This window comes from Selaginella moellendorffii, unplaced genomic scaffold (assembly GCF_000143415.4).
Source record: "Selaginella moellendorffii unplaced genomic scaffold, v1.0 SELMOscaffold_148, whole genome shotgun sequence".
Taxonomy (NCBI): domain Eukaryota; kingdom Viridiplantae; phylum Streptophyta; class Lycopodiopsida; order Selaginellales; family Selaginellaceae; genus Selaginella; species Selaginella moellendorffii.
Window position 1 is genome coordinate 24,522 of NW_003314409.1, and position 18,149 is coordinate 42,670.

The 18,149-nt window shown below is 40.3% G+C and overlaps 1 protein-coding gene across 1 annotated transcript; it reads right to left on the minus strand.

The window, feature by feature from the left end:
- Positions 1-4,104: 4,104 nt before the first annotated feature.
- Positions 4,105-5,034, minus strand: LOC112343394 (pentatricopeptide repeat-containing protein At4g02750-like). The gene has a single exon (XM_024666770.1). The coding sequence runs from the start codon at positions 5,032-5,034 to the stop codon at positions 4,105-4,107; it is 930 nt and encodes a 309-aa protein (XP_024522538.1).
- Positions 5,035-18,149: the final 13,115 nt, after the last annotated feature.

An 18,149-nucleotide genomic window follows, 5' to 3' on the forward strand; every position in this document is an offset into this window, starting at 1 on the left:
TATTGATAATTTAGTTGTTGCAGAGGTGCTCTCCATTGTTGATTGTTGTGGTATTGTTGTTGATAATTGTTTAGCCGGGGTGGTGGTCTCCATTGTTGGTTGTCCTGATAAGGCTGCTGATATGCCTGTTGATATGGTCGATGATACTGATTGTCTTAGTTGCCATTGTTGTATTATCGATGGTATCTAGGGTTAAAATTATATGTACCTTGATTGTGGTAGTTTAGCTACCACTACTATGGTTCTTGTTTGGGTTGATTGTAATGTCTTCTAGTTGGTGTAGGAGTTCAAGGTATGTTCTCGACTCGTGTGATTTCAGTTGCTCTTTTGTATCGACAGATCTTTGCTATATATCCTTCTTTTTCATAGATTTAACACTTAGGATTCAGTAGTTTACACTCTATTAGGATATGTCCTCTGTTTTTGCATTTCATACACCATACTCCTTTAATTTCATTCTTGATTGTAACTTTCTTAAGTATTTTAGTAAGTTCTTGATTCTTGTCTTTCTTCATGACTTCGAGTTTGGATTCTTCCTTATCATCAAAAGACTCATTTGTTCTTGTTGTTTCTACTCTTAAAAATTTTCAGAGCTATTTCTCGAGGTTTTTGATTTTTTTGGAAATATTGTCAATAGAGGTCTTAGCATTTAAATCTTCTTCCATACTTGCGAAAGCAACCATTTGCTAGTATATCTTTTTCAATCCCTGTATATACCAAATATACTTACCTTGTTCAGTAAGTAGATATTTGTAGTGCTTTGCTTAATATTTGAATCTTCGGGTATAGTCTTTGATATCTTCTTTATTGCTTTGTTTGATGCTCTTGAGATGTTCTAAGTATTCAGCTTTTGTGCCACCGGGTTGGTACTTCTCTTTGAATCACTTAACTTTTTCTTGAAACTTAAGTTTTTCATCAAGATTATAATACCATTCTAATGCTTTTCTTTTAAGTGTAAAAGGGAATAGAAGTTCTTTGTTGTCTTCTTGCTAATTGACTTATATAAGTTGGTTGAATTGCTGGAGATGTCTTTCTACATCTTCAATTTTGCTACCGGTGAAGATTGGATACGTAATCATGAAGCCATAGAGTGTTGCTGGGTTGATGAGTGCCATCTTTCTACTGTTGGTGATGGTGGAGAAACTAGATAAGACTGAAAGTTGTCAGTGCTATAATCTTTGTAATCAGGAGTTTTGAGTGGTGGTAAATCTTGATCTAAGTTTAAATTTTGGTTGATTGTGTCTTCCTTGGCATTAGTTGTGTTGATGTTGCTTGGTTTGCCAACTTGTGTAGCTTGGGTCGTTTTGTCAAAAGTCTTGAATATGGTCTTAAGGATTTCGATTTAAGCTTGAGTCTTCTATTGCTTGTCTACTTCCAACTTTTGCTGGAGTTGTTTCTTCTCTTCTCATATTTGTTGTATCTGATCTCACTCTTGTTTCTTGAGTGGATCAAAATTGTGTTTGTACATTCGATGTTGTGCTAGAGTTTTCTTGAGTTATCATTTTCTTAAATTTACTTTTCTGGTTTTATTATTGTTGTTTTTAGTTTATTGTGTTCTTCTTAAGGAAATGTTGTGTAGTTGTAGAATCATGTGGTGTAGACTAACATGATCTTATATATTGGTATTTGTGTTGCTACGTTATACTTAGTTTGATAAAGTTGATCAATCTTCAACAAAGTCGTTGCTCGCCAACTTCAAGATCAAATAGGAGTGTATACTATGGCTACTCTTTTTACGAGTTCTTGTTGTATTAAATTGTTATAAAGTAATTGTGGCCTACCTCTACTGGTGTTGTATAAAGTTGTGCGCATCCTCACTATGAGCGTCTGCATTCTCCAATTGATGGTGATATTCAAAAAGGTTGTTGTCCTCAAGGTTATTGTTGATACAGGTTTCTTGATTCTTGTATTTTTTATCTTCGATCATTATACATGCTTTGATTAATTGTTATTTTTATTCCCTATCGTCCCCAAGGGACCTCCACTTGTTAAATCCTTAGTATTTGATTTCTATTTTCTTGGTTGCTTCTTAATAGCTCATTTGATAAATGTATATTTTTTTTTCAATAATGTGAAAAAGAAATGCAAGTGCTTATTAATATGGTAGATGGTATACTATTACCAAAAAGAGTTTGGGATAGTTTCCATTGAACTAGATTACTTATTTCCAACTTACTTGAAACATCAACAAAAGAAGAGATTGAGATTCCACTATAATCCCACCTTAAAGTTATGTTGTGTAGAGTATCTTGAGGGTTTACAACAATAACTAATCTCTCAGCCACAACTGCATGTATAGCATCCACTATCTTCACAAAAGCTTTATACCATATATTATAAGCATTTATATTTATAGAAGAATAACCAGAATTAGGGATATTCTTTCCTTTGGAAATATTTTTACTCTCTATCTTCTGTGGAATAACATCTTCATCATTATTCCCCTGTGTTACAATTGTATTTCCCTAAGAGATTTTGGTAGGAAATATCTCTATTGGAGACATTAGTTGATTCTGCTTCTATATAGAAAACCCACTAACATCCAACTCACTTGTAAGGGGGGAGTAATTCAAGTTAAACACCTTAATAATGCAAAGCAAAACACATTTAACTCTTAAAGAAGCATAGTGACAAATGCATATAGCATCTAAAGATTCTATTGTTCCCTTTGCAATTGATTCTCCATTATCTGAAACAATCTCTATTACATCTCCTTCAACAAATTGAGAAAAACAAAGAAAATTACAAATATCAAAACACAAATAGAAGGAAAAAAGTACAAAAAAAAGATAAGCAAATAGAAAATTAAAAAACAAAGCTCCTTTTGTGAATATGAGAAAACAAAACATGAAAATATGTAGCGAAAATAATTAAAAATGCATAAAATAAGCACACACAAAGTCAAAGAATTTCTAGCATGCACTTGCATGCTAAAGACCCAATTTAATGTATTGATGAAAGAATATGAGCTCACAATAAACCAAAGTCAAATTAAGAGAGAAACAAATTGGTAAGTGCAAGTTTTTAAAATGACCAGAGAAATGGGGGTTACTTAACTTTGAACAAGCATAGTCTCACACTCATTTTTCAAAAATGTAAGGATTACTAACACTCTCTCTCTTGTGGTCTCTTGTTTTTTTAAGCTAGCATGTGGGCTCATGCCTAGCCAAACTCAAATTTGAGTTTCTCCAAAGAAGCTTGAGATTTCTTGGCGTGAACTTGTACACTTATAGACCAGTTTTGGATGACTCTCTCTTGTAAATAGTGTAGTGTATTTACAAGAGAGTCATCCCATACTTGTCTATAGGCATGAGAGTGCATGCCTAGAAATCTCAAAACAAAAGAACAAAGATCATATAGTCTCACGCCAAGCAATACTAAAATACGAATGTATATTCTTTATAATAATGGAAACCATATGTTTTGAGGAAAGAAAAACTTACCATGCCCATAAACAAACCAAAACAGTGTGGGACATATATGTGCTTAGGATGTGCTAGAGAGGAAGGAAAAATGCCTCCTAAGATATGATCAATGAACCAGTAGTGGCGAACCCTAGAGAACCCAAATAATAAAACCTAGGCTAAGAGGGGGAAAATTTGAAATGCAAGCTTGACAAAGAATTTGAAATGCAAGGGTAGTATTATGATACTAATAGCTTGTATCAGCTTTGTTTGAATTTAGGCAGGATTATTAAATAATGTAGTACAAATATTTAATGTTGTCATAAAAAAAATGAGATAACTAGAATTGTTTTTAGTATTTATCGAAATTTTGTTTACAAGATTATATAATGAGAATTATGGCTTGAAATTTATTATTGAAGAGGAGCGCAGTGCTGCTGCTGAGATTCACAACAGCAGCATTGGATCTTGCATTGCTGGCTATAGCAAACCCACTGCACTTCACACTAATCCTCCATGGAACACCACGGACTCATATGCGAGAGGGGGAGGACTATGCTCCTCATCAGCTAGATTTCTGAAGACTCTCCTATGCCCAATCCTATGTGTGTCCCGCTCTCCATCCATTGGGGGGGCGGCTCACAGCATGGCTGGATATCAATGATCGATGTTTGGGTCAACACATCAAAACAGTGAAGAATCAAGTCTGAACTGCTCTGAAGATATTCTCCAGCATCACATAAGGCAATGCATCACTCACAAGGCTGGACTGGCACGTAAATTCCGCAGCATGCATCCCTCGATTCATCTCCCCGTGGTTTTTGCACGCGGTAAGAAACGTTGCCCATGCAACTCCATCTGCTGGCAAAGGCATATTCTCCAGGACATCCTCGGCCTCTTTCAATCGCCCTAGTCGTCCGAGAGCATCAACAATGCAGGTGTAGTGGTCTTGCGAAGGATCCAATCCATTGTCAAAGCTCATTGCCGTGAAGTAGCTTACTGCTTCCTTGACGAGCCCCAGATGGCTACACGCCGTCAAAACGATGGCAAACGCTGCCTTGTCGGGGTCAAAGCCGTGAAGAAACATCGCCCAAAACAGCTGGATCGCAGAATACGCATGCCCGGTTTGGGCATATGCTGCAAGAATCGTGTTCCAGGAGACCAAGTTCCAAGTTGGCATCTCATCGAACGCTTTCTTAGCATCACAAATATTTGCATCTAGAGCATATACCACTAGAATTGTGTTCCATGAATAGGAATCCCAGCAGCAAACCAAACAAAACGCCCGGATCGCCTCTTTGAAACGACCTCTCTGGGCATAAACAGCGATTATCGCGTTCCATGAAACAAGATCTCTGTGTGGCATTTTTTCAAACAAGTGTTTTCCTTGATCAGCATCACCGTTTTTCGCGTATGACTTGATCATAATCGTCCACGAAAGTACGCTGTGCTGAGGCATCCTATCAAACAAACTCTTGGCTTGAATCAAATCCCCATTTTGGGCATAGCAGCAGTGCATCGCCCCCCAGAGGATCGCGTTTCGGTGGACAATCTCCTCCTCCGCCTCCTCCATGAATCCATTCTCCGCAAACATGATGAGCATCCGAGTGATACTGTTCTTCTCAGGCATGGAATCAAACGTGGCCTTCACATTGCCCACTCGCCACGCTGTGCGAAACCCTGCACGAGGATTGTCCACGCTACCACATTCGTCTCGGGCATCTGATCCAGCCCCTCTCTTGCTTGCCCAATCTCTCTGCCGCGAGCAAATCCCCGCAGCAGCATTGCCCACGTCTTGCAGTTCCTCTCAGGCATCGCATCAAACACCACCTTGCTTGATCCAATCCGCCCGCAATCGCCCAGCACCTTGACCATCGCAGTGGAGGAAACTACGTCCCGCACCGCCATTCGATCGAATGCTGCCTTGGCCTCGCCCGGATGCCCACTCTCGGCATACGCGCTCACGAGCACCATCCACGACACGATGTTCTTGGCCGGCAATGCATCAAAGATCCTTCTTGATTCCTCCAAATGCCCACACCGCACGTAGACAACCAGCATTTCCATATATAATATCTATACTGATGACTTATGATTAGTAAACACAAGTCATAAAGGTCAAGTACAAGAGACTTGCTATAATGAAACTTCAAACAATTAAACACTGAATAGAGGAAATTGCTAAGCCAAAGTCCACCAAGATCATCACATTTATATTATTTACAACTCCATCAAAAACAAACATAAACTACTTATCTTCCATTAATTTTATATTGCATGTTATGGAAGAGAGTGGAGGAGAGAGAATAGGAGGACTTTTGTTATTTGTTGGTGATAGAGAAGAAGCACAAGAAATAGAACTCCTATTATCCACAAATGTCAAAAGAGCATAAGAATATTTTTTAGCATATTATTGATATTTGGCAAAAGTTCCAATGTTATGTCCCCATCCATGACATTCCTCATATCATAAACAATAATTGTGTTATGACATGGCATGAAAAGTCAATGATCTACTTCCTAAACTAGACTAAGCCTCCTCTTGAAGTTCCTCACACCCTTGAGCTACCACAAAAGCTCTTCTACACCACCGCTCCATAATGAGCCTTAGGGTAGGTTAAGTTTTTTACCCTAATATGCCTTCATAAACCCTTGGAGCCTTTTTTTACCGACATTGACCATGTGGTCAAAGATGGCACTTAACAATTCTTCCCCCCAAGGATGAGTTGTACAGGTGATCACCCTTTTTGGGGAATTTTGCTCAAGCTCTTGATCCATCTTCCACAACCATATATATTAAGAAGGCATTGGGCCCATCACTCCAAGATAGTACACCTTTCAATTGGCTAACATAAAATATTGGATGAATTTTCACCCTAGCTGGAAGCCGCACCCAATAAGCCACTTTACCGATGCACTCCAGCACTTCATATGGACCAGCAATGAAAAAGTTTATCACTCTTCCCATTCCACAAAAGGCACTAAGGTGTTCCGTTACTCACTTGACAGAAAGATCCCTTGCACAAAGACGAGATCACCCACTTTATATTCCCAGAATTGGCAATACTCATGAGCAAACTTCTCCGCTCTATCCTGAGCTGCTTGCAAATTCCATTTGCATACCACCAAAATCTCATCAAATTTTGTGGCTAGATCAGTCACCTCTGAATCAAGTTTTTCTTGAACATCCTTACTCAAATGCAATTCCAACTCCACTACTATTTGAGGATGCCTTCCAAATATGGCAAAATAAGGATTTAGTTTGGTTCCACTGTGTTGGCTATTGTTGTAGGCAAATTGCACCAATGGAAAATATAAATCCCATTGTCCCTACCTTTGACCAATGTTACATTGTAGCATATAATTCACATGCTCAGTTTGCCTATCCGTCTGAGGATGATCTCTACTCGAGAGTTTTAGAGTCACTTGCATAGCGTTTGCAACACTTTTCCAAAATCCATTAGTGAATTTTGAATCTCAATTGTTAACAATGTCTTCCGGCAAACCAAAATCAAGAAAAACCTTCTCCAAGTAGACCGTAACCAAGTTTAAGGCAGTGACACTCTTTCGAAGAGCCAACAACTGCACATACTTCGTCAAACAATCCATTATGACCCATACTTGCTCCTTTTGCCTCTGTGTTCATGGCAAACAAGTGATGAAATCCATAAAGATACTACACCAATGGTTTTGAGGAATAGGTAAATGTTGCAAAAGCCCCCCCAACTTCTCCCATGGCACCTTTACCAGCTGACAGAGCTCACATGACTTACAGTACTCAAGGATATCAGCCTTCATATTCCTCAAATAGAAATTGTGCTTAATCAACTCATATGTCTTTTTCCCCCCAAAATGACTGGCCTCTGGACAATCATGATAGTGGAATAAAACCTGAGTAATTAATGTATCCACTCGTGGCAAATGCATATGGCCATTGTAGTAAAGAATCCCATCCACTAATGAGAAAGGTGCTTCCATCTGAGCTTGCAACGAGACCACTTCATTGTGAAACACAAATCCCTATGCCCCAAAATGGAGCCGAAAAGCAGGAGTGGAACTCCCAATGAAGTACTTGAGGAACAAGCACGAAACAAGCAATAAGTGAGTCTTTAGAAAAGGGACACAAGAGGACCAACACATGACATGTGGAAGAATCCGATATGGACCCAAAATGGAGCTTGAAATGGAGATCGAGACCGGGACTGGGACCAGGTCTGGGTCCAGGTCTGGGTCCGAATACTAACATCGAGACCACTTCATTGTGAAACACAAATCCCTAAGCCCCAAAATGGAGCCGAAAGCTCCGACTTGAAAAGTCGAGAGCGGGAGTGGAACTCCTAATGAAGTACTCGAGGAACAAGCACGAAACGAGCAATAAGTGAGTCTCTAGAAAAGGGACACAAGAGGACCAACACATGACATGTGGAAGAATCTGAGATGGACCCAAGATGGAGCCCGAAATGGAGATCGAGACTGGGACTGGGACCAAGTCCGGGTCTAAGTCTGGGTCCGAATACTAATATGTTAGCTTCTAAATTTGGACTTCCCAGGAGGTCATCCAGCCCAGTACTATTCAAACCCAAGGACACTTAACCCCAAGTATCTTAAAACCCTTAACCAATTGGAAAAAAGGGTGCACTCTTATTCATGGGCATTTTCCTTTTATATTTGAACCCCATGGATCGTCTCTCGAGTCATCCCCTTTGGTTGCTTACATAATACAAAGTATTAGGTAAAAGCCCAAAGCAATTGTCCCCTGATGGGTGGGTGGGGGGGCTATAGGGGGTTCTAAAAGTATAGTAGGGAGAGTGTGGGGCTTGGACCCCAGTAGAGCCAATTTGGCCAGGAAAGGCTAGTTTGGCTTAAAAAGGCTAGACCCAGCTATTGGGTGATGGGATGACCACTGGGAAGTCCAAAGCTAGAGTGAATATAGACTAACAAACGAGGTAACTCGGTGAAGTGTTCAAGAGTCAACTCTAGTTCCCCCAGGAGATCAAATGGTTGATGCTTCCAATCTAAGCATGGGTGGCACTACTTACTTGGATACCTGGCGTGGCTCAATGAAACCTCGCTCTAAGCCCATGGCTAGAGCACCCAAAGGTGGAAGGTAGGGAGAGTACCCATGAGGCTTGCGTAGGGCCACAGTGTTCTGAATTGTTGTCCCAAGTCCCAAACTGTGGAAAAGAAGAGGAGCAATCCTCTAGTGTAGTGACCAAGGACATGGTCATGTGGCAAGGAAATCCCAGAGGACCATGGGACTTAGTGGTCAGGCTTATGGGCATTGATCCAGTGGCAATGTTGGCAAAAACGGCCATAGACAAAAAAGGGACTTGGTGGGGACCAAAAAAGGGATTTTGGGGAAGGATATTCCCCATGTGTACAGGCATCCTAAGAATGCTAAGGAGTGGATCTGGGATGATCACTCATGGATGGATGGCCCAATCTTGAGAGATGGGACTATGATGCAGGTGGTGTTAGACCACCGGTATGACCAAGGTGAAGGGGCAGGGCCTTAGCGTAATGGGTGGATATGAGCCTTGGTCTTGATGGCCTCTTACTTAGACGTTACTACTTTTGCTTACAAGGTTGTAAGTCTCTATCTTCCTCTACGATACGACGCGAGGTTGAGGACTCTTGATTGCGGATACTTGTTGCCGTAAGGAGTTGAGAGTTTGATTGTCTTTAATTATAAAATATGATTACTACTACGGATGAGTATCATGTATATTTTGCATATCAAGGCTTGGAGGAGTCTCACTCACAACCTCCATAAGTTTTATTCCGGATGTGGGGCTTGCTATCCCTGAGAATGGCATTTATATTACTTAACCTTTGCACTTGATCCAAGTGCTTTATGTGTCCGATCCCATGACTGATACCCCAAGGTACCACTAACATATCAGTGTGGTTAAGTGACTAAAGTAGAATGGAAAAATTAGTCGCTTACACTCAACATCTTGAGCCTAAACACACTCAACCAGCTGCCCAAACTTGCTAACCACCTTACTCAAATGATGACAAAACCATGTTTGTAAAGCCATCATATGGTGAACACAAGATAAAGCATCTGCCACCACATTCGATTTTCCCAAACAATGCTCAATAGGAAACTCCCCAAACTCCATGAGTTTGACCATCCAATGAGCTTGCCTAGAGTTCAACTCTTTCTATGTGAAAAGATATATAAGGGGTTTATGATCCGTTAACACCATGAACACTGCACCATAAAAATAGTGTTGCCATATCCGTAAAGCATGAACAATGGAGAGTAACTCTTGCTCATATGTGGAAAACTGTTGCTCTGCAGGATTCAAAGTTTGACTCTCATATGCAATAGGCTGTCCCTCTTGCATGAGAACTCCTCCCAATGCATAACCATTCACATCACATATCACCTCATAAGGTTTTGATGGATTAGTAATGCAAAGCACTGAGGTCTCGCTCAACAACCATTTCAATGCCACAAAACTATCCTCATATGGCTACTTCCACTCGAATGGCACATTCTTATGCAACAATCATGTCAAAGGAATAGCCACCTCTATAAACTTATATTGAAAAATATTGATAATAACTAGCCATACCAAGGAAACTACATAACTCAGCCACTGAAGTCAATGTAGGCCAATTTTCCACCATAGCCACCTTCCTTGGATTTGTTTTGACATCCTTGGATGTTATAATATGGCCTAGATATTCTATCTTTGACTTTACAAACTCATATTTACTCTTCTTCACATAAAGTTTGTTGTCACAGAGTAACAAAAGAACCTTATGCAAATGCATCTTATGCTCCTCCATATTCTTGGTGAAAACAAGAATATCATCCAAAAAAATCTCTACAAACTCATGAAGATAACGCCCAAAGACTTTTATCATCAACTGAGTAAATGTGGCTGGTGCATTCATCAAACCAAAGGCATAACCATAAACTCAAAATGCCTGAAACTCGTGTTGAATGCCGTCTTGGAGATAGATGCATCATCCATGGCAATCTGATGATATCCACTCCTCAAATCAGTCTTAGTAAATATTAGTGCTTCACCAAACTTGTCTAAGATATCATTCACATGCGGCATTGACATCTTGTCCTCTACAGTCCTCTTGTTTAAAGCACGGTAGTCAATATACATCCTCATTGAGCTATCCTTTTTCTTCACAAGCAAAACCAGAGCACCAAACGGAGACTTACTTAGTTGAATAAATCCAAACTCAAGTAACTCCTTGACTTGTTGTTGAACTTCTTGCTCCTCAGCATAGCTCAACTAAAATGGATGCTAGTAAATTGGCCATGTCCCTAGCTTTAACATAATCCCATACTCTACACCTTGTAATAGAGTCAATCCATAAGGAAGTTTAGAGGGTGTAGCACATGTGATCATGGGATGAGATTTAAATATACTGTCACCGTGGATCCTTGGAACCTTGGGGGATAAATGGGGATAAAATAGCCACTAAGGGCTCTCTCATCAAGCAATTGCCCCTTTTTCAATTGGCTTAAGGGGAGAGAGATAAGCTGCGTTCAAGGTATATTCCTACCCCTAAATTTGAAATCATATGTATTGGGCATCCATGCATACATCCTTCCTCTTGTGTGGAGTATCCACGGACGAAGGATTGGTAGATTGAGTGCGGAAATAGAGGTGTTGGTTCCCCTTGGCTCAATAGGGGTTGCTAGTCAATACTCAATGAGGACATTGACATCTCTGAAGGGGGGGTGAGTGTAGCGCATGTGATCATAGGATGAGATTTGGATGTATTGTCACCGTGGATCCTTGGAACCTTGGGGGATAAATGGGGATAAAATAGCCACTAAGGGCTCTCTCATCAAGCAATTGCCCCTTTTTCAGTTGGCTTAAGGGGAGAGAGATAAAGTGCGCTACAGAGGGAAAAACATCAGGAACTCTTCAAGTATAGTCCCCACTATTGCCTTTCCTCCACACATGGCTTGGTCCCCCCAAGTCATGAACAAACAACAAGTCACTTGAAAGTGCTTTTCCATTACAACAAGCCTATTTCAAATATGTAGTGGAGAGTATAATAATTGAAGCTCCTTTTCCAAACCACACATATTTAACACCACCATACTCCAATGAAACATGCTTAATACTCCATTTTATCTCCGGATCCACTTTCACCAACCATGGCATCCCAAAAATGAGATCCACACAATGAAGACCGTGAGATAAAAAGTCTCCACAAGTGTGGTTTTGCCAACCAACAATTCCAGCCCTTCTACACAAGTATCGAAATGCTAAGTAGAGGTAGCTACACCTTTCACCGTGTATGGAAAAACTCCTCATGTTACTAGGCCATGCTCCTCAACAAACTTTGTGGAAACAAAGTTGTCATCACTCCCACTGTCCAGTAAAATCCATACTGGACTACCACGGAACATGCCTTCCAACATTAAACCTGAAGCACAAGTGTCCTCGGCCTCCATCTTGTTCCACACATAGTTAAGTTAATGAGCAATGATTGAAAACCTCTTCCTTCGACCAGAATAGTTGTCCCTGTCATCCTTGCACTACAAAGTTTGCAACTTCTTAATATCTAACTTACCGTTAGTAAAAGATTGGCCATTCTTGTTGCCCTGTGGTTTGCTTTTCACTGTGGACAATCAGCCTTGTAATGTCCCAGCTCGCTGCAATGATGACAACCTTGTCTATAATTCTTCACAAAGAATTTCTACTTTTTCGACCCCTATGTACCCGAAGTAGCCACCATAGACTTCAGCTTATGATGTTTATTCCCATCCTTGTGTTTACGATGATCATCACGATGATTCTTAACAGAAGGACTCCTCGAACACTTGTGAGACTTATACTTCTCATTGTCAAGTCGATGAGCAGCATCAAAGAGCTCCTCCAAACTCTTTGTAGGCTGAGAATGATGCAAGTGTTGCCGCATGCTCTCACTATGAAAGCCATTAATGAAGTAGAATTTGTTTTGATCTGGATCCTTTGTTAGAACACGGCTGATCAAGCGAGTCAGCTTCCCAATATAGTCCCCAAACTTTATTTTCCCTTGCTGAAAATATCGAAGTTTAGTGTAAGCATTATCCACGTCATAATGAGGGGCAAAACATAAATAGAAAGCAGCTTCAAACTCATCCATTGTAGACACTAGTGATTTCTTATCTGCAACACAAGACTCCTCAAGCTAATTCCACCACCGAAAACCTGCATCATACAACCTGTATAATATGCACCCACATCACAAACCTTTGTAATGTGCACATTCCCACATAAGGAGTAGTGGCTGTCCATGGGACAGGGCTTGTCTACCAGTCCCAGAACTATTGAGTGTTGCAGCCTCCATGAGGCAATTTCTTGGGTGATTTGTGCCCTGTGCAGTATGAGAAAGAAGTGACGATTCACAGAAGAATTCTAGAAACATGGAGCTCAATCTTGGAAATGTGATCATGAGCATAGCAGGAAGTTTTGAGCAAGAGGACCTTGGTCTCTTGGAATGCAATGATCACTGCAAATGCCTAGAATGGGTGTCTTTTGAAAGTGCTTAAGCTGTTGGATTTCATTCCGGCACCTTTTGTGAATGCATTGATCACCACCCATGGCAGATCAAGGATCCTAGCTCAAGCAAGAATCATGTTTGATCAAATCTTGTGCAAAACTGTGAGCTCCTGATCACCCATGATCTAAGGACAATCCAGCAAAACCTTATTAAATCTTTGCATAACTTACCTTTATCAGTGTCTTAGCCACGCCAGCCTGACAAGCAAGATCTAGGAGAACTTTTATATCAATCACTACAGCCACTTGATTATATTGTTGCCCATTGCATGGAGAAGAAGCTCAAACTTCTTCTATCACTGTGATACTCTACTATGAGGAGCAAGTAAAAAGTTCCTTGTTTTCTGTTTATGGACATGCTATAAAGACAAACACATCAGACTACTAAAAAAAAGTGAACTTTTTTACTAGTAATAATGTTCTCAAAGGAAAGTTTGCAAGATTTTAGTATTGCAAGAGTGTAGGACTTCTTCCTTATATTCTTCACTATTTGCTTTAAGCTTGCTATACAAAGAATAAAATTGATAAGAAAACATTAGTTGAACTCTTTGAGAGATAAACAAGAAGTACTAAAATTCTAAATTATATATGAATAAAAAAAATTGCTATGCATTGCATGTAGCAACGCTTGGTTTGCTTAATACTAGTGTTATTATTACTTATTAATTCAATTGATCAAATAAAGTTTATAATTATAAGCATGTTTGTAATTTATATATACAAGATTCATTTTATTGCATATCAACCATTAGATGGTAGAAAAAAAAGAATATACTAGAAAAGGTTTAAGAAAGTTTATAAATTATAAACATGTTTATAAATTATAAATACAAGATTAATCTAAATGAATAACAACCGTTAGATGGTAGAATATCCTAGAATATCCAAGCATATTTTAGGTATATCCACTACCATAGATTTGCTTAAGCAAACAAAAAATGTATTAAAATAAGTATATAAATATAGAAAATTATATCTATTTGAGCAACTCTCCTCCATATCCTGTAGTGCTCCTCCTGTAACAACTCTCTTCCACATTGTACTTTTGTCAATCCTACTCTTGAATTTTTCAATTTTTTTTTATTTTCATCAAATTGTTCTTTCTCACCCTCTAGCTCCTCCAAAACCCTTTGTGCATTGAGTCTCCTCCAGCTCCTCCAGCACTCCTCCTATAGCAACTCTCCAACTCCTCCAGCACTTCTCCTGCAACAGCTCTCCTCCAACTCCTCTAGCACTTCTACAACAGCTCTCCTCTAGCTCCTCTAGTAGATGGCTATGCCATGGCTAAGGTAGTGCTAGCCATGGCCAAGACCTTGTGCCACCATGGCTGTGCTTGCTATGGGCCATTGGTGGTGTAACTTTGGCCCTAGCTGTATGGTTATAGATACCACAGCCAAGGACAACATCATTGACAATCAAGGTTGCCAGTGGTTGTGGTAAGCTTGGCAAAACATTATCTTTTATGTTGAGAAAGGACCAATTCGCACATTTATTTAGTGAAAAAAAACTTAAGCGACCCACTTTAAAAATTAAGAAAGTTGGGTTCGCACATTGAAAAAATTCGTGTTGCAAAGTAAACTTATAAGGACTTTTGCATTCGCACATGTCTTAGATTTAAGTGGAAAAACACCCTCGGATTCGCACTTAAAAACAATGCATTCGAACACTTAAAATTCACTTAATTCAAATTTTGAAATTTCAAATTCAAATTCAAATGTTTAGAATTATATCCCGGCAAATTTCAAAGCAAACACGAACGCCACTGGCAAAGACAGAGGGAAAACATGAGGTTCTCTCTAACCTCTTTCGCATCCTCTGGACTGTGCAACTCCTCACGAGGCTCCCCTTCCGCTTGCTCGGGACCACCGTAATCGGCAAAGAGGTCCTGGTCCTTGAGCCTTTTCACCTCTTTCCTCCAAGCTTGGATCTCTGCCCGAAGATCAGTCTCCCCAACATTAATCAAGAAATTGTGCAAGATGCAACAACTCTTGATGATGTTGGGAAGGTACTTTGGCTGGATCCTTTGTTTTTGATCCAAGCATCTGAACTTCATTTTAAGAAGTCCAAATGCTTGCTCAATAACAATCCGAGCAAGGTGGTGATGAAGGTTGAAATCTGCCTTGGATGGTGTCGGGTTTGGAGCTGAGCAACAACCAAAACAAGTGAACAAAAGAAAGTAGAATGAAGAAGACTTACTTGTGTGTGGAATCATCAGATGCTGCTGGCGTTGTACCCTTTGTCCCCCACTAGGTATGGCTTGATCCTATCATCATATGCTAACATCACGGGCCCCTTGCTACAATCTTGTTCCTGAGGGTAGAATTACAAAAAACCCTCATGTTGTGGACGCGTCCTGAAAGCAAAAAGAACATTTTAGAACTATCCACAACACACAAAGAAACATACCTGGCCACCCAGCGTAGACACTGAGGAACTCTTCTGGGCATCACAAACCCCTTGCAAGATGACCACGTACCACTGCTTCCTGTCGTAGTAGCTCTCACCGTCCAGTCTAGTAGGTCGGATGATCTCGGAGTACAGTCAATCGCCCCAGCAACATTAGGCAGTCGGGTTCCTATTGGTCATCAAAACTTATAACAATCCAAAAAACATAAGAAAATGTACCTGTCACTTAACGAAAGCCAGCAGCAACAGCTCTAACCTCCTTGGCAGTTGAAGGAAAATGAATCTTGTACCTGAGACACTTGACAATCGCCACAGTAGTGTCCATGAGCTGTGGACTCCCCGATGCCGAACTTGTCCGCCAGATCCAAGTAATCTGTGTTCTTGAAAAGCTTGTACAAAGTTACCCCCAGTCAAACATCCACCGGCACCACACTCCTCCAACCGGTATCTTGCTTCCAGATCTCGCTCTCCAGCATGCCACAAATGGTGAAGAAGGTCCTCTTCTCCATCTGAAGTTCCTCCCAATCACAGCCCGACGAACCTCAAGTTCACGGTCTTCTTCCTCAGGCAGCACTTGGAGACCGGGGCTCTTGTCATCCGCAATGTGCATGAAAGCTTCCTAATTGAAGAAAAGTCGCAGGCATGCCAAACCCTAACCTAAGAATCTTCTCGAATATTTCCGGAATTAAATTTGGTCGGGGTTTTTGAAAATTACTTAAATTCGCCTTTTTTTTGTGCGAATCCAAAATACTAATAATTTTCCCATAAAAAATAAGGGTAAGTACATTACTTTAGCTTAAGTTATTGTGCAAATAGGGAAAACGTAAATTTTGAACTTTAATTTTTAACTCATGTGCGAATTGGTCCAGAGCTAAACTCTTATAAACATCTCTAAACATGCTCATTTAATTAACCGCTGAACAGTCACCTATATACTGTTGATTACTGTTCTTATGCGCTACGTTGAAGAACAAGCAATCAGCTAATGCCTCTGTCAGATGGTCTGGTTCTTTCTGACTTAACCTGGGTAGGAGCGTGACTTCCATATCTTCAACATCTCTTTTGCTATTCCATCATGGACCTTCTTTGTGTTGAGAGGAGCAGTGCCAATCGATTCCTTGTTTCTAGTTACCACCCTGTCTAGGCAAGATCTTCTGCAGCTGAGCTCTGAAGAGGAGGTGCCAGCTCTGGTTTCGTGGATATAAACCTGACACAAGCACTTTGAAGAGAAGAGCTTTGGATTGAATTCCTGGGTGTGGCACATTCCGAATAACTGAATTCCACTCTACTTTTGCCCGGACTTTGCACCCGCTGGAGTTGCTAAAGTTTCTACATATGTCGTTGGTGATCAAGTGTTGGTGAGTTATCAGGTGTTGCAGATCCAAGGTTTTTGCTGCATAGGTCCTTATCACATCGTCCAACAAGTTGGTCCACAAATCTATGTGGTGACACTCAATGCACAACATCAAGAGAAGATCCATGTGAAGCAGTTAGCTTGATATTGTGTGTGAACGGATTGATGTAAGGATTCTACCCTATATTCTATGGTAGATATAGATAAACTCAACAAGATTAGAATACACTAACTTTTTAATAATAATAAATTAACAATTTTTAATGTGTACTTATAGTAGGAGTGAGGTGTTATTATATTATGAATCCCACAAGATCAAGAGTGAGAGGTGTTAATCACATTATTTATATGCTCATATGATCCTGAGGTTTAGGGATATGGGGGAGTAACATCCCAGGTAAGTTAGAGGAAGGAAAAAAAAGAATTAATTAGAGAAATTAGAGTATAAATGTGAGTTAAGAGTTAACACGAGTTAAGAGTAAAAACGTGATGTAGCAGCTTAAAAGAGGGAAGTAGGAATGCTCGGATGGAGTTCCACCAGGTAGAAAAGACAAGTCATACCTCAAGCCTCGGATTGCTCCCAACCCCTGCCTCCACCCGGTTGCCTACTTTAACCACGAACCACCCAGCAGTCTTGGCGCACAGGGATGACATCAGCCCTAAGCTCTTGCTCTCCTACTTCTGAGCTGCTAGCAGCTTCTCCCCTCCTTAAAAAAAAAGGTCTGTTGTTCTCTTGGAGTTCAAGAGGCATCCTCTTCACCGTCTCCTCTGTTTTTGCTAGCTAGTTAGCTCTTACAAGAAGGAGCACAAGCCAAGTTCAGCTCCATGTCAGCTCTATCATCTCCTCTTTAAGACACCTCACCTCTTTGAAGCCATTCAGGAGAGCTAGCACGCTTCACGTCTAGACGTCCCCCCCCCCCCTTTTTTTTTCGCGATTGTCTCTTCAAACTCATCATACTTATTTAACTCACCAAACCTTACCAAGCCGAGTGCAGGTTTTGAAACCCCATGAGTCACCTTGGCCTTTTTCCATCTTCAGTTAAGCTCTATTTCGTTAAAGTGGGAATTGTCATTATCCCACTTGTAAAATAAGGTTTCCAAACCTTTATATAGTATATAAATATAACAAAATTCAACTGCATTGAGGCACATGCCATTTTATTTTAAACAAGGAAATGTCTACTCAATCCCCCCTGCCACTGCTTCACCTCTCTCTTCTCCTTGTCATCGTCATCCAATTTCTTTCCATCCTTTTAATATTGGCTCAGTTGCTCCGAGTCTAGGTGGAGCCCAAGTCCCCATTCAATCTTTACTTTCCCCTTATTAATAAAACAACTTCGTAGACTTCCAATAACATGCTGTAACACTTCTAATATAATGCAAATCCTCTCAAAGAATTGTCTTTTAATATTAATACAATGGCATGGAACCCCATGCCATAATAAGTTACAT